This window comes from Suricata suricatta, chromosome 13 (genome assembly GCF_006229205.1).
Source record: "Suricata suricatta isolate VVHF042 chromosome 13, meerkat_22Aug2017_6uvM2_HiC, whole genome shotgun sequence".
Classification (NCBI taxonomy): domain Eukaryota; kingdom Metazoa; phylum Chordata; class Mammalia; order Carnivora; family Herpestidae; genus Suricata; species Suricata suricatta.
Window position 1 is genome coordinate 51,582,117 of NC_043712.1, and position 18,436 is coordinate 51,600,552.

Genomic DNA, 18,436 nt, shown 5'->3' on the forward strand with positions numbered 1-18,436 from the left:
CCACAAGATCATGACCTGAGCTGAAGTCAGCCACTTAACCAACTGAGCCACACAGGCACCCCTATGTTTATTTATTTTTGAAAGAGAGAGAGAGAGCGAGCAGGGGAAGGGCAGAGACAGAGGAGAACAGAGGATCCAAAGCAGGCTCTGTGCTGACAGCAGAATTGGATGCCAGTCTCAAACTCATGAACTGTGAGACCTAAGCCAAAATCTGACACTCAACCAACTGAGCCACCCAGGTACCTCCTTTCCCCAAATTTTCTTTTCTATGATAAAATTCCCTTCAGTTATTCTCAAGTCTTCATCAGAGTTTTACAAAACACAAAGCCTTGTCTTAGCAAAAAGATTAAATTAATAATTTAAAGAATCATTTAAATAGTAAATTTTGTATATTTTACCAAAATTTAAAAAGAATTTTTAAAGTTGTTTTTAAGCTTCCCATAAAGAATATCCCAGGCTCAGATAGCTTCACTGGGGAATTCTATTAAATGTATAAAGAAAAATTAACATCAATCCTTTCCAAATTATTCCAAAAACTAGAAGAGGGTGGAGAATTTTCCAACTCATTTTATAATCCCAGGATTACCCTAATATCAGACAAACACATCACGAGAAAATAAAACTCCAGACCAATAACCCTTAAAAATAGAGATACAGAATCTTCAACAAATTCTAGTAAATGGAATCCAGTGACATTAAAAAAAAAGAAGAATAATTATACACCATAACCAAGTAAGATTTATCCCAGGAATGCAAGTTTGGTGTAACACATAAAAATCAATCAATGGAATACATCATATTAAAGAACAAAATACAGAAACTACATGATCATCTCAATAGATGCACAAAAGTCATCTGACAAAAACCTTACTCTAAAATTCAGATGGCTATTGTTGAACATGCTGCTATGAACATTGAGGTACATGTGCCCCTATGCATCAGCACTTCTGTATCCCTTGGGTAGATCCCCAGCAGTGCTATTGCTTGATCATAGGGGAGTTCTATTGACAGTTTTTTGAGGAAACTTCACATTGTTTTCCAGAGCAGCTATACCAGTTTACATTCCCACCAACATTGTAGGAGGATGCCCGTTTCTCCACATCTTTGCCACCATCTAGTCTCTTGATTTGTTCATTTTAGCTACTCTGACCAGTGTGAGGTGGTATCTCAGTGTGGTTTTGATTTGTATTTTCCTGATGATGAGTGATGCTGAGCATTGTTTCATGTGCCTGTTGGTCATCTGGATGTTGTCTTTGGAGACGTGTCTGTTTAGATCTTCTGCCCATTTCTTCACTGGATTATTCATAGCAGCACTTTCAACAATAGCCAAATCATGGAAAGAGCCTAATTGTCCATTGACAGATGAATGGATAAAGAAGATGTGGTGTGTGTGTGTGTATATATATATACATATATATATATACATACATATATATATATAATGGAATACTACATGGCAATGAGAAAGAATGAAATCTGGCCATTTGTAGCAAATGGATGGACCTTGAGGGTGTCATGCTAAGTGAAATAAGTCAGGCAGAGAAGGACAGATACCATATGTTGTCACTCATAGGTCTAACAAGAGAAACCTAACAGAAAACCATGGGGAGGGGAAGAGGGGGAAAAGAGTTAGGGAGGGGGAGGGAGGCAAATCATGAGAGACTCTTGAATACTGAAAACAAACTGAGGGCTGAAGGGGGAGGGGGAGAGAGGGGAGGGAGGTGATGGTCATGGAGGAGGGCATTTGTGGGGAAGAGCACTGGGTGTTATATGGAAACCTCTTGGCAATAAACTATTAAAAAATAAAATAAAACTCAGATGGACTTGCAAAATAGACTATATATATATGTATATATATACATAGATATATATGACAAAAAGGAATTGGAGGACTAGTGCTTTGCAATTGTAAAACTTAATTTCAACTACAGTAAACAAGACAGTGCAGTAATATACGATGAATATAATAGAACCAAGAGTCCATAAATAAGCCTTTATATTTACAGTCAATGATTTTTGAAAAGAGTGCCAAGACAACTTAATGGAGAAAGAACAGTCTTTTAACAAATTGTGCTGGGTTAGAGAAAGACAAATACCACATGATTTCACTCATATATGGAATTTAAGAAACAAAACAGATAATATATTGGGGGGGTGGGAAAGAGAGAAGGAAACAAACCATAAGAGACATTCCTAAAGTTAGATAACAATCAGGGATTGATGAAGAGACGTGGAGGGGGGTGCTAGACAGGTGATGGGTAGTAAGGAGGGCACTTGTCATGAGCACTGGGTGTTGTATGTAGGCGATGAATCACTGAGTTCTACTCCTAAAACCAGTACTGCACTGCATGTTAACTAGCTAGAATTTAAATAAAAAACTGAAAAGAAAATAAATAGTGAGGGACAGCGAGATATCCACATGAAAAAGAATGAATTTGGACCCCTACCTCACACTATATATAGAAATTAACTCAAAATGGGTCGCTAACCTAAATGTAATAATTAAAACTACAAAACTCTTAGAAGAAAACAGAATAAATCACTGTAAACTTGGGTTAGGCAATGGTTTCTTAGAGATGACACTAAAAGCAAAGTGACAAAAGAAAAATAAAACGTAAATTGGACTTTACCAAACTCAAACCTTCTGTAACTTCAAAGGACACTATTAAATAAGTGAAAAAACAACCCACAGAATGGAAGAAAATATTTGCTTATATACATATATATTTTTTATATTTCCATATGTATGGATACTTATGTTCAGAATATATCAAGAACTCTTACAACTCAAAAATACAAAGATGAATAAACCAATTTAAAAACAGGCAAGGGGCACCTGCGTGGCTCAGTCGGTTAAGCAACTAACTTCAGCTCAGGTCATGATCTCGTGGTTCGTGATTTTGAAAAATTGCATTGGGCTCTGTGCTGACAGCTCAGAGCCTGGAGCCTGCTTCAGATTCTGTGTCTCCTTCTTTCTCTGCCCCTCCCCTGCTCGCGGTCTCCCTCTCTTTCTCTCTCTCTCTCTCTCTCTCTCTCTCTCTCTCTCTCCCCCCCCCTTCTCTCTCTCTCAAAAATAAACATTAAAAAATTTTTTTAAACAGGCAAAAGATTTGAATAGGCATTTCTCCAAAGATAGACAAATGGCTAATAAACACATGCGAAGATGCTCAATACCAACAGTAATCAACAAAATGTAAATCAAAACCGCGGTGAGATACATCGCACCCGCTGGGATGGTTATTATAAACGAGATGGACACAGGTGCCCGGGTGGCTCAGTTAAGCGTCGGACTTCTGATTTTGGCTCAGGTCATGATCTCAGGGCCGTGAGATGGAGCCCCATACTGGGCTCCCTCCTGGGAATGACGGCTGCTTGAGAGGCTCTCTATCCCTCTCCCCTCCCCCATCTGTAAGCACATGCACACTCTGTGTGTCTAAACAAAACAAAACAAAACAAAAAACAAAGGTGGACAACAAGTGCTGTCAAGGATGTAGAGAAGCTGGAAACCTCATATAGCAGGAAGGTAAAGTGGTGCAGTCACTTTGGAGAACTATCTGAAAATGCCTCAAAAACTTAAACCTGGAGTTTTTATTCCACCTAAAAAAGATATGAAGTACTGATATATGCTACAGTATGAATAAAACTTGAAGCCATAAAGTTAAATTTAAAAAGCCAGCTTTTAAAAAAAGGCAATACACACAATTATATTTATATGGGATGTCCAGAATAGGCAAATGTGTAGAGACAAAAAGTAAATTATTGTTGCCAGAGGCTGGGGCATGGGGGGCAGGGAACTATGAATGGAGAGTGACTCTCAATAGGTATGAGATTTTTCTTTGAAGTAATAGGAATGTTCTGGAATTAGAAAGTGATGATGATTGTACATCCCTGGAATATACTAAAAACTATAGAATGAGTTGTATGACATATGAATTATATTTCAATAAAGCTGTAATTTAAGAAAATATATCTAGGCACTCTAAGTGTTTGAACTCTTTTTTTCAATTTTATTTTGTTTTATTAATTTTTTTTGAGAGACAGTGCAAGCAGGGTAGGGCAGAGAACAAGGGAGACACAGAATGAGAAACAGTCTCCAGGCTCCAAACTGTCAGCGTGGAACCCGAGGTGGGGCTTGTACTCACAAGCCATGAGATCAAGACCAGAGCTGAAGTTGGATGCTTAACCAACTGAGCCATCCGGGTGCTCCTGAACTCTTATTTGAATGGTTGTAAAGTAAATCAACTTAGGCAATGGGTGATTGTTAATCGTGAAAGTTATTTAGTGATAAAAGGACACAAGGTTTCCACTCTCATTAACTTGATATTCAAGAAGACTGTGTTGGACTTCTTCAGGAGTTTTTCTTATAAGGAACAAGTATTCTGTCTCCCTACGGGCTGCAGACAATAAGAAGCCCTACAGATTATTACATGACTTTGAAGCTGATATTGGCATCCACCTGCCAGGATGGTTATGTGCAGGCGTACAGGTTGGGCACTGGTCACGCAGACTGTAATATAGATAGATGGTGCCCCCTGAAGCTGTGGTGGTGGGCATCCTGCCATGTCTTTGTCCTTCAAGGAGTCTTGGACCCAGGCACACTTCAGTAAGAACACCACCACCATTAATTATCTGAAAGCACAATTTTAATTGTGACTGTGAATGTGACTCCGCCTCCCAGGAATCTTTCTACAGTCTTCACAGTACATATTTAAAATATTTGTTCTCAGCCCGGAGGAAAACTTAAGTGTATTCATAGGTGGTGCTTCTGCAATCATAAAAGCACTTACAATAGTTCAATAGTCAGCTGTATATCAAGGTTACCAAAATGCACTGTTGCCTTTCTAAAAAAATTTTCTAATGTTTATTTATTTTTGAGAGAGAGAGAGAGAGAGACAGAGTGTGAGCAAGGGAGGGGCAGAGAGAGATGGAGATATTGAATCCAAAGCAGGCTCCAGGCTCTGAGCTGTCAGCACAGAGCCCAATGCGAAACTGAACTCACAAATGGTGAGATCATGACCTGAGCCGAAGCAGGACACATAACTCCTGAGCCACCCAGGTGCCCCTGAACTATTACCTTTAAACCTCAGGTCCTAAATGATTTGCAGAGAGTGTCCAAGTTCAAGGGCTTTCCATGCACAGTTTTACTGTAGAAGCCTCTTCTTTCAGACCATAAGTGAGCTTAGAAAGAGTAAATAATAAATATATTTTATTGGTGGAAGAAAAAAGGCAAAAAGCAGATGTCCTGTTACTATACCTACTGTGTTTATTTCCTATGTGGTGCATTTTACTAGGCACCCAATATGATGTCATTCATTCTGGATTGCATTTAAGATGTCCCCCTTGGATAGATACCCCAAAACATAGAAGGGATCTATTGAGGACAGGTAGCTCCCCTTATATTCTTGTCATTAGTGAATATTTATGAATATCGGATAGCCCTTAACCTGTCAGCTGAGTTTTCTTCAGATCTAAATAAGACTTTTTATTTTACATAGTTGCCTACAGCACCACAACATTTCTGGAGCCGCTTCACTGGGAAGATTCTGTCAACAATCTGCATTCTACTGGCATGAACATGCAATAAAAGACAATGAAGCATGACTCAATTAAACCACAAAAAAAAAAACCCCAAAAAGACAAAACAAAAAAACAAAAAACCCCACCCTGTCTTCTCATAAAATTAACCCAGTAGTTTTCAAAACCTACGTGGGCTTCTGCTGCATGGCCAGCATTAAGGTCAGTGCTTTGAAACATACATGCCTAAGCATCTAACAAATCTGCACCCAACGTGATCCAGAAGAAAGAGCCAAACACTGTTTTGATTTCTCTCCTTCCCATTCGGGATCTAGGTATTTTACAACTTACAGTATGCAGTATCAGTTAGGTCCCCCTGCTGCACAGATTAAGGACAAAAGTCCCCTTCAAGATGTCAATGGAAATTTAACATACATGGAAGATACAGTTTGGGAGACCATTACAGTCATATCTATTTAAAACAAACAGACAAAAAGATTATGCGGGGAGTAAGCACATAGTAAGTAAAGATGTAAGCACCCGCGTACGAACTCACAAGACATGTGATCTGGGTCTGCCAATCAACACACCCCACCACCAGGAAAGAGTCTTAGAATAAAATTGCTAAGGTTTGGCGGAACAGACGGAGCTCTTCTACCGAGATGTTCATGTGCCCGTTTGTGTCTCCCTTAACCAGAAGGGCCGGGAATGTTTCTCACAGAACCACAGGGGTCTTTTGTTGGTTTGCTTTGCTTTTTACCGCACTTGAAATACTTAACACTCTGGGTTTAAGTCATCAGTACTTTACATTACTTAATCATTTTGGTGAAAATTGCTCTTGTTGAACTAAACCAGGAGGAAAAAAACTATATGATTTCACCAAAGAAAAGATAAAATAGATTCAAATATTATACAATAAAAATGTTCAAAGAATTCATTGTTTGGGCAAATTATTAAAATTCTTTCACTTTAATTGTAACAAAAGGCATGGATAAGTGACCGGGGATAGATGTTGAGCTCATGGGTAAACAGTTAAGGAAAATACTCTGGCATATTTAGAATATGATTTATAAATTCCAAATGACTAATATTATTTCTTTCAGGAATGAATTCCTTTTGTAAGAAATCTATAAAAATATGCCAACAAAAATGGGACTCAAATAAAAACAAACATTTAAAGTAGACCTTTAAGATAAATTTATACAGGGGCACCTGTGTGGCTCTGTCGATTGAGCGACTGACTCTTGACTTCGGCTCAGGTTGTGATCTCATGGCCATATGGGATCAAGCCCCATGCTGAGCCCCACATCAGAGCCCATGCTGGGCATGGTGCCCGCTTGGGATTCTCTCTCTTCCTCTCTCTCTGCCTCTGACTCTCTCTCTCTCTCTCTCTCTCTCTCTCTCTCTGTCCCTCTCTCAAAAGAATATGATAAACTTACACATTAAAAGATACCTTTTTAATACAGTAGAAATTAAACCACCTATTGAATTCATAGGTCAATTTAAAATCATCAAAAATGATGGCAATAGAGTGTGACTAAATGTCCCAATATAAACAATATTGTTTATGATACTTAGAAGCCAGGAATATAAAATGGAAATCTAAAACACAGATTTGGCAATTCAAGTTATGAAGGCAACTGATAAGCATCATTTAAAAGAAGGAAGGATTTTTCTCTTTGGGAATTATTAAAATATTAATGTATTAATCTTTAAAAAAAAAAACACTCAAAGTTTCCTATGGCTGCTGTAACAAATTACCCCAGAGTGTGGCTTAACAAACGCACATGTATCTTTCACCAGTCTGGAGCCTCAGAAGGGAGAATCTGTCTCCCACCCTTTTGTAGCTTCGAGGTGCCTCTGTCGTCCTTGGTACATGGTCCCTGCCTTCACCTCCAAAACTGCACAGAGCCTTCTCCTCTCTGGAGTTGGATCACCTGCTGCCGCCCTCTCTCACAAAGACACTTGTGATCCCAGTTGGGCCCACCCAGATAATCCAGGATAATTTCCCCATCTCCAGATTCTTAGTCACATCTGCAAAGTCCCTTTTGCCCTATAAGGTACCTATAAGGTCAAGGTTCCAGAGATTAGGGCATGGGTGTCTTTGGGGTCATTGTTCAGTCTGTCACACAGTCCACACTTTAGAATCCTCACCTCCATCCTAGGGACTGTACAAGTCAGTGCTTTCATGATCAATTTTGCTCAGCCTGTGTCCTTATTTTCCATGGGAAATCATAGCGTGGTCAGACAGGCCGGCTGACCATCACTATCTCTCAGAGTGCCTCTGAGGCCTCTCGGCCCAAGCTAGGGACACCAGGCAACGTAATGAAGGGCATGGGTTTGAAAGATAGACACAAACTCGACTATTCTTCCCAGTACTAGTCATAGGGATGGACCTATTGTGTCTTGCTCTGTTTTGTCTCAGCAGTGGATAAGGAATTGAGATTTCAAACCAAAACGCACTTCTCAAAATCATTCCTAACTGGGTGGGATAATTTTTGAAAATTTTCTCCTCTTTAAAAAGTGCTAATTATTTATTGAGCAGGCCTGGCATAGTGGAAATAACGTGGGCTTTTGGAGTTACAGCTCTGGGCTTAATACTTATCAGGTTCCTTTCCACCTTTTATCTTTGAAATCTTATTTCTAAAAAGTGCACTACACAATAAATTCAGACGTAATTGGTAAATAAAGTAACATCAAAATAGTAATGCTCATTAAGCACCCAATAACAGCATATATTATAAATGTGAAATAAATAGTGTTGCTAACTCTAATAAATGTCAGACATGGGTAAATTAAAGTTAACATTCTCTGACTTGAAAGGTTATTTCCCTATGCCATTACCATCGAGTTGGCCATTCTCGCAATTTCTTACACCTCTGCATTTGTGTCATGTCATTCCCAGATGCTTCTATTAAAAATTCTGGCAAAGTTTCAATAGGTTAGTGTGACTTAGGTATCAGAACAATAAGAATCCCTTTGATAGTGATGGATGATATAGGTATTTTTCTAGATCACAGGAGGTTAGTAAGAAACTCCATATACTAAGGTGTAAAGAAAAATCCCTTTCCCTTACAAAAATATTTGAAGTCATTTCTCCTGAGAAATGTCTACTTTATATATCATTCTTAAGGAGGGAAAGAAGCTGATAGAGCAACTATCCTTTGCCAACGGAACACAGATCTCAAGGCTGCAGCAATTGGCCACTAGCGTGCTCAGAAGCAGTCTAGAGTTCCTCAGATCTCCATAGGATATGTCATTAAATCCTCTCCTCCTGCTGGGCCTGACTTCTGGGAGAAAAGCATATGGTATAAAAATTACTATATTTGGTTGTGAATACTAATGATTGCTCAGGAGGCTCATCCTTCAGTTTCTCTGGCCTTTAGCATGTAGTTGGTTATAAATGTGACATGCTTTGATTCGATTTAATCATCTTTTTGAATTTGTGGTTTAGAATTTACAGTGTGAAATGAATCTGTAATATCAGATACCCACATACATGGAGAGAAATACACATTTATTTATGGTGTTATCCCATTAACAGATTGCAAAATTAAGGCAAGAAAGCCAAGGACTATCTAAGACTAAGCTAACATAGGTGCTCATTCCTCTTAAATTAGTAAAGTCTGGAAACAGATTCAACACAAACCTACATGCACACAGACATACAAGTGGTAGAGGGCAACACTGTTTTCTGTAGTGTGGGAATTGGAAATTCGGTGATGTCATACGGACTAAAAAGCTGTGTATCAATTTCTATACAAACACAGTCTTAATCACATGGAATAATGGGAGAGTGTTTTTGAAATGCACAGAAATTATTCTACAATCTATATAAAAATAATCCATAACATTTTCTGTGTTATGATAAATTCACCAGTTGAATTTCATGCATGTCACATTCCACAGGGCACATTCTTTAATACTCAAAACCCAGCATGGCTAATAAAAATAATTCCAGGGAAAGAAGTAAGAGAAATTTATTTAAAGATGTAATTTTACTTCACATAAACAGCTTTCTAAAGATTTATATAAAGTTAATTATGCTGGCTCAGTACTGTAAGAAATGGGACTATGCTACATGGTATGACAGTAATAGTGTTACCTCAGAAGGCATAAATCACTTGGCTAATTTGGCTAATCACATAAATAGTTAGTATATACATTTTATTTACCAAGGGCAATAAAAGTTGTTGTATTTGAATCAAAAGTCACTGTCAAGAGAAGACAATATAGATTCCATAATACATACTGTTATTTTCTAATGTATCCATAATGAAAAACTCCATCATGAAAAATAATATAAAATATGGATCTTGTATCAAAACGCTGTCAAAAAGTACTGTTCACATCAGAAGTTAATAGCACTGGGGAGTTAAAAGATTAATACAAAGACAAATACATATTACAGATATTTCTTTGTTCTTCACTTACCATGATGCAAACTGCAAGGATTTAACCTTTAAGGGTTAAAGAGTTTAATCAATGTCAATGTCAATGTCTGATCTTCTGAAGGCGATAAAGAACAGTCTGTCTAGCGATACCCAACAGAACATCACTTTGTCAAGCCACAAAGCGCCCAAAAGCTTGTCAAGTAAGTTACCAGAAACCTCTTTGTGGTTAGAACTCAGCTCCTTCCTGCTTGACCTATTATTTGATATTTGACCACTTGGTTGCAAGACACTTGCTCTTTCTAGCTGAAATGTCACTGGGGCATCTTGTCAGCTCCCCGACATCTCGGCCTGACATACAATTTTACTTTTGTGTGCTACAAGGCAGAAAATGCAGGGCAATGGCCTTGTTTTAAATTCTGTCAGCATCAAAGATGGGCGTCACTCTTGGGTCCTACCAACAACCAAAAGAAAAAAAAAAGGGAGTCTAGTTTGAAGGTCAGAACAGCCATTACCTGGAAGTTTTTCAGCTCCTACTATTTAGCATCACCTGCTCTCCTGGTGTGGGAATGGTCCTTACGAAGTGCCTAACCACGCCACAGAAATCCTGCCGGCACAATTGCTCTGCTTTCTGATCAAATGCAGACCTGATAAAAGGCTGGGTTTTCAATGCCTGCAGGGACCAGATTCAGCAGTTAACTTAACTTGTTCAAATGGGCAAGTGGTATCATGTAGCTTTACAAGGAGCAGCCTGACCTTCTCACATTGACCAGGAGTGACATTATTGTGCAGGAGGGAAGCAGTCACATCATTTCTGTTTTGCACAACCTGCTTAAAGTTTGCAACTAAATGCTTGTCTTCAGTCGAGCTGACAAGAGAGAAGAGGGGGCTCAGTGAACCATATCAAGGCTGCCATGAAATGACAGGAATCATTGGCATACATTTCAAATAGCTCTTTCAATCCTATTAAAGTATTGCAGTCCTGCTTTAAAATAGACAAGTATGAAACAACTTTGATAGATAGAGACTAAAATGGCTTATTGATTTTTTTAAGTCTGAAGGAAATTACCCAAAATGTGTCATTCTTTAACATTTAAAAATATGTTACATAAAAATGAGCAACTGTGATAATAAATAAAACTTAGAGGGGGAAAGTTGGTTATTCCATTATTCAAAGAGGTGGAGGTGCCTGCACACATCGAGACAGCACACAATTTTTAGAAAATCCACTGCCACTGGTGCTGAAACAAAAGTCAACTGATAAGAAAATCCCCCTTCAAAACAACTTTAATTGTACTGTTAACTCTTCCCGCATTTTTTAAAATTTCATAAAGTCATTATCCGATTGGAGTTGGTCTTTTGGCATTAGCAGACATAGTCACTGGAGAGGAGAGGGATGACGTCAGAGGACTTACAAAGGTCTCCTTTAGGAACGTGTAAGTTGTATCCAGTTCTGCCTTCAGTGGCAAAAATTCCCCCACACCGACTGCCTCAGCAGGAGGAGCAGCTCTTGAAGGAACGGAGAGGTTTGAATGGTCCCGTGATCCTGTCTATGACATAAAGAAGAAAAAATAAACACAGATAGAATTGAAAACTCTTTGTGCAAGGTTTTATCTTTTTATTTGGGAGAGCGAGAGAATACATGTGCATGCATATGAGCAAGGGGAAGAACGGGAGAGAGAAACTTTTAAGAAGGCTCCACACTCAGCACAGAGCCCTTGGGGGTCTCGATCCCACAACTGCGAGATTGTGACCTGAGCCGAATCAAGCGTTGGTTGCTCAACTGACTGAGCCACCAAGATGCCCCTAGAATTGAAAAGTCTTAAACAGGATCTAAAACCACAAACAGGAAAAGTGGGCTCATAATCACGATAATGTGAAATGAGGTAGAATTGCCATTTAATTTTGCCATAATCTGTATGATGCTATAGAAACATTAAATTATTTTCCAAATGTGATTGAATTAATGGCACAAACTTTTCAAGACATGGGGAATTTGCCTATACAGTAAAACACTGTATAAAAAATTTAGAAAGTTATCGAATCAAAGAGTCAATATAACGAGGCATTTTTACCTCTGCTTCCACCGACAATTTACAGAAACCAATGCTAAGAGTGTTTATTTCACTGTGTTATAAAATATGTGCGATGTAAAATGGAAGATCTGACTGCTTAGAAAATGAAATGTGAGTGGTGCCTGGGTGGCTCAGTCAGTGAAGTGTCTGACTTTTGATCTGGGGACAGGTCGTGGTCTCACGGTTGTGGAAACTAGCGCCAAGTCGGGGTCCCGCTGACAGCACGGAGCCTGATTGAGACTCTCTCTCCCTCTCTCTCTCTGCCTCTCCCTTGCTCACACTCGCATGCGCTTGTGCGCTCTCTCTCTCTCTCTCTCTCACTTGAGAGAAAATGAAATGGTGGGTGTTATGTTTTCAAAATCTATCAGCCAGACTCATTTAATTGACAAATACAGCACAAAGAAAATAAGTCAATTCTAGGGGCCTCTAGAAAATAGCACACTGAGATATAAAATGCTAGTGAGATGAACTTTTTGCCTTTTCCTTTGATAATAATGCCGCCACTCTGTTTTAATAAAAACTGTTCTAAGTATTTGGAAGTCATGTATCAAAATATGGGATTACAACATGAAAATTATTGCCCACATATTTTAAAACATTACTGGTATCCAGAAACTACTGGAAGTCAAATTTAAGAAATCCACACACCTGTGAAATACTTGAAAACAGGATTAACATTTTAACGAAGCTACACATTTAACCCTTAAGTAACACTGATAATCCAGAGTTAACATGAATGAAGTTTTCTCAGTAAAGCAGACAGGTATTATTTTATGACATTTATTGATAGTAAGTAACAAGTGATCAATTGTCTGTCAGAAGTTTCCAGATTCCCAGCAAATAAGTGTTGCTGAGATCATAAGCCTAGTCATATATGTCTCTATTAAAAACCACACTTTACACTGCAGAGTTTTTTTTTTTAAAGCATCTTTTTGGTAGACTATCTTACAGTTTTGACAATTAAAGCATCGTGAGTTATACGGATCTGGTTTTTTATGTCACATTTTCCAAAAACGTTTCTACTTATAAAAACAAGAAGGAAACCATCGCTGGCTTTAGGAAAGTATTAGAAATGCAACTGATGTATATGTTACCATTTTTGTGGATTTTTTTAAACTGCAACTAGAGAAAAATCAATGGCTGCATCTAACACCTAGTTCAGCAATTTTCTTTGATCTCTGTTCATTTGATTTCTTGATACTCCACTGCAAGGCTACAGCTGATGGAAATCATCCCTTTTTATGCAGAAGTTAAAACACACACACACACACACACACACACACACACACACACACACACCCCTAAAATGACCACTTAGATGACTTTATGAAGGAAAGGCTTTTGTTTATCCCAATGGAAGGAAAAGACATCCCGAGATCAGGGGCTGGCCTGATGAGAGGCACTGATGAAGTTTCACCTTTCCAGGTACTGTACTTTGGGGTCTGAGCGTCAGAACCTGAACGGAGGCATCTCATTACATCAGGGCTGGAGCTGTAGATTCCTGCGCTCTCGCCACTGAGAGAGACACCTTTTCAGATTTTGTTTGTTTGCTTGTTGATTTGTTTTGCTGTGTGTCTAAATTGGCAGCATCATTACCGGATTGATTTTGCTGCTGTGAAGACCATAGGGCCATCCATGAGCTTCTCATGCTGTCAGACCTGAATGAGGGTAGAGGGAATGCCGGAAAAGCAGGAGATGGCGAGGCCTGATTTTCTTCTTAATACAGTTTAGTTACAGCAATCGTACTCTTTATTATGATGAAAGAAAACTGTGAGGCGAGGCCTCAAAAGCATGTTGTTACCTCTTTATATTTCAAGTTCTCATCTGAGAAAACTGTACGTGAAGAGAGGAGTGTGCAAAATCAGCCCGGGGAAGCTATTTCCTTCTGACGCCTTAGACTAGAGAAAGCTGACTGTGCCAAACCGACCGGTCACTCATGTTTGGCAATGTTAAAAGTATATATGATCTACTCAACTCTGTATTCTGTCCTTCAAGTTTCCTTTCCTGTTTTTGTGACTCCAAAAATCGAACACATTACACATTAGAAGACCATCCTTTAGGGAAGGCCTCTGACTGCTCATTTCTCCTCTATTCTATGGGTCTTGGCCCTCTACAAAGGGGCTCCTCTTCTGTCTTTTCTCATCTTAACCGTTTATCTTTTCTCCACCATGTTGATCGAAAGCATTTTTTCAACTTATTTAATATTTCTTTTTTTTTTAATTTTTTTAATGCTTTTAATTTATTTTTGAGAGACAGAGAGAGACAGTGCAAGCAGGGGAGGGTCAGAGAGAGAGGGAGACACAGAATCCGAAACAGGCTCCAGGCTCTGAACTAGCTGTCAGCACAGAGCCTGACACGGGGCTCGAACCCACGAACCGTGAGATCTGACCTGAGCTGAAGCTGGATGCTCAACCGACTGAGCCACCCAGGCACCCCACTATTTCTTAAACTAAATAAGCTTGAAATGGGATGTTGGGTCTAGTATTTAAAATTGGAGTCTTACTCCTTGCATCCTATCTTCTGACTTTATGTCCTATCTATGGAAAATAATCTCTAAAGAAAAAGAGATGTCTTTTAAAGATTTGCACCCCCAAAAGGTATGCCCTCCACTGAGAAAACATTTACTCTTGTGTAAATTAAAACACCTATGTTTGGGGCGCCTGGGTGGCTCAGTTGGTTAAGCACTGGCTTCGCCTCAGGTCGTGATCTCACGTTTCATGGGTTCAAGCCCTGCGTTGGGCTCTGTGCTGACAGCTAGCTCAGAGCTTAGAGCCTGCTTCAGATTCTGTGTCTCCGTCTCTCTCTGACCTCCCCTGCTCGCACTGTCTCTCTCTGTCTCTCAAAAATAAATAAAAGACATAAAAAAAAAAAACTAAAAAAAAAAACACCTTTTTTTTTGTTAGTAGTTTCAATTTCTATATTCCATACACTGCTAGAAAAATTTGTTTTTTGTGAAATAGGATAAAATCTGATTTTAAGTCACTTAATGGCTTGTAAACAAGCCAGCAAAAATTCTGGTGAAATCTTGATTTGAGAATGTGATGTTAGTAAAACAAGTAAATAGGAACTACTTTTCTGGTTTCAAATAGTATCCAGAAATACACCATAGCACTTTTAATGTAACACCCAGAGTAAAAGACAGTTAAATAACTTTTTTATCAGAGACCATTAAAAGTTAATATTCACCACCTGATCTTACATTTTAAATCTGTAAAGTCCATGGTCATTTGAATTACTTTTTAAACTGCTGAGGTATTCTGATATTCTCTCATGTAAATCTAAATTTAAGCAATTTTTCAAAAAGAAATTAGTTACCTGAAATAAAAGCTAGGTGTCATGTGAATCTTTATGGATGCACTTTTATTTACTCAATAAGCTGTAAATGATTCTATTTGAACTGTTATAGTCCATCAGCTAAATATATATTCCCAATACAAAATGTGTTCACTACATTTCTGCATTTTAAAATTTTTATGAAATACAGTAATTGGACATGTCCAATAGCTATTCTTCAAGGCTTTAATATCTTAGTTTTCCAAGAGTGTTTTCCCAACACAAAGGGTAAATAAAGCATTAGTCTAATAATAAGATAATCACTCAATAAATTGTCTGTAACTCAAAGCCATTTTGCAGACCAAGGCTTCTGAAACAATGATACCGAGCTATTTGTCTCCTGTGTAGCATTTATGATCGAGTTAAGTCTTCTGGAATCTGGTATTGTGAAAAGGGAGCGGTGATGTGATTTAGTAAGCAGGAGAGTGCTGCTTGGAGATTCTGCCATGCACATAGCAAAGAATGCTGAACTGGAGAGGCAAAGATTAGTTTTTCCTCCCACTTCTGTTACAATCTAACTGGGCCATTTCGGGCATGGGAATGAGTCCATCTAGGTCTCATGCCTATAAAATAATGAGTTACACACTTTCCAGCTCTGATGTTCTACACGTCCACAGAATGCCATGCGTGATGGCATGTGACATGGTAACTCCCAAACTTTTGGGGATGATGTTAACCCAGAAATCAGTTTCCCAAATATAGTACTTAAGACTTTGAGGGGATGTAGATAGGAGGAATACATCTTGCACATGGTTCTAAAAAAGTCAAGTAGATAACAAGATGAGCCACAGCTTAGATGATGCGGCTTCATTCAATTAAATCCTGTAGTACATTGTTTTATGACTTTGACCTCCATGATGATGTTTTAAGCTCTGTAAATTATTAACTTGTTTTAAGTAGAGTGCACAGCTACACAAAAACTGATGAAGGGATCAAAGTACCCACAAGAGGGCCTTACAATGAGGCTCTCTCACCATCTCTACCTTATCTGCTAATGTGTTCTTACCACTAGAGTCTCAGTATTAAGTATCACAGAGTCTTTTTCCTTCCAAATACTTTGAATTAGTTAAGCAAATTCTATCTATTTTCCAGTTCTGCCATTTTGGCATCACAGGACATTGCAGTCTGCAAAAAGTTGGCAATACTTACCTATGTGATTTTTCTCTTGTGGAATGCTCAATTATATGCCTGTATATACACATTTATATGCACCTGATAAATATCTGTACGTATATGTACACAAATGCTATATGCATTCACATACATACTTTAGATAGACATTTGTATACATATAGGTATAAAAACATAAAGATACACCTAGAATCACATCATTAAATATTTACCCCTTGTAGTTATCAATTCTAACTTTGAGTTACAAATGCCAAACCTGCAGGAATATTTAATGCATTCTTCTTCCCATAAGTCATTAAATCTTAGTGCAGACCAATTAGGCTCCTTAGCTCATTGACATCAACACATGTGGGGATACGTGAGTCAGTGGAGCATCATAAAGGAGTGTCTAGATAGAGAACAACCTAGGAGGCCTGATACCTAGAGATTGAGAAGGAAGGGCAACCACAGAGATAGAAGCAAACAGAAAAGACAGAAGATATTAATAACATACTTGAATCACATCACAACAATGCTGTCCTTGGGTAGACATTCAGCATTGGTTTAAGAGCCAGAGCTCTAAAGTTGGTCTATCTGGTTCAAGTTCAGCCTTGACTACTTGGTTAACATGGCAGATTAATTGGACTAACAGCCTTGAATCTTTGTGCCTCCCTAAAAGCACATCCTTGAACATGAGACTGTGCAGCTCTTGCTTCACTATCAGCCTCGCTTACCATTTCCTCACTTGTACTCCATAATCGAATTACATAGAACTTTTTGAGTCCCTAAGCATATGTCCCCATACTTTATATCTGCGTCCTATCTGTCCACTATCTGACCATCCTTCTGTCCTTTGTGGGGCAAATGTTTCCCCACCTTTCAGACTCTGCTCAAGATCTCCTTCTCTGTAAGGCCTTTCCAGATCCTTGCCCACCCTTCCTTATCTACAGTTAGCTATAACACCCAATCACTTTTACCTTCCTTCATGAGCATTTATTTTTCTATTTTTACTTATTTGTATTCACTTCTATATGCCCTATAAACCTATGAGCACCTGGTTTGGTGGAATCAGGACTTTGTATTCCTGGCACTTTGCAGAGTATCTGGGACTAAATAAGATTTCTGATGAACAAACCACTCACGTTATTACTTCATGGTGTTGGTCTCCTATCTGCTTTTTGGTTTTTCATGTATATATAGATTATGTCCCAATTAAAAGAAGCACAGAATAGCTTTGAAGTTGGAGAGACCTTGGGTTCCAAACTTGATCCTGCCATGGACTACCCATGTGACCATTGACAAGTTACTGAGCCTGTGCGAGTAGGAAGAATAATCACTCCTAGGGTTGTTACAAGGATTAAATGAAATAATATACATAAGGGTGCCTAGCACTTAGTAGCTTCCTCTCTTTACCTCTCTTTTTACTGTTCTCATATGATACTAAATTTCATATTTAACATTACAGCTAACATGTACTGAACATATATGTCAGGCACTGTCCTAGGCTTAGCTTCACAGGCATTATCTCACTTCTCACAACTTCTCACTGAGAAAGTATCACTGCTACTCTCATTTTATAGTTGAAGAACCGGGACTCAGAGAGCAGAATAAGTTGTTCCATGTTGGGCAGCTTGGAAAGTGGTAGAAAAAGATGTGACCTTGATCCACCTGATTCTTCTCCCCTAATGATTGGCCACCACCTTATCCCACTGCCCAAAGAAGACAGCCTCAGGCTTATTTTATACCCAGAGCTCTTTCATAAACATAGTAATGGCTCAATAAACCTCTGTGAAACTGGGAAATAAGAGTATATAGATTGTGCCACAGGCTAAAAATAAATGTTTATATTTTTGATAACATATTTTATTATAGTCACGCATCTGAATATCCATGGTACTGAGTAAATAAATAGATTTTATAGCATTTACATAAAATTAAAATTCTAGCCTTTCACCAAAGGAACTCATGCTATTATATTCAGAGATAAAATTCAGCACCGAAGTTTTAAATTAC

General features: G+C 38.5%; 1 protein-coding gene across 1 annotated transcript in view; it reads right to left on the reverse strand.

Annotated features, from left to right (window-relative positions):
• Window positions 1–9,477: 9,477 nt before the first annotated feature.
• Window positions 9,478–18,436, reverse strand: part of CCDC171 (coiled-coil domain containing 171) — a 287,055-nt gene continuing 278,096 nt past the window's right edge. The window contains exon 27 of the mRNA XM_029919663.1: window positions 9,478–11,455. Within this exon, the coding sequence (XP_029775523.1) occupies window positions 11,243–11,455 (213 nt within the window). The 3' untranslated portion in view covers window positions 9,478–11,242. The remainder of the gene's footprint in view (window positions 11,456–18,436) is intronic.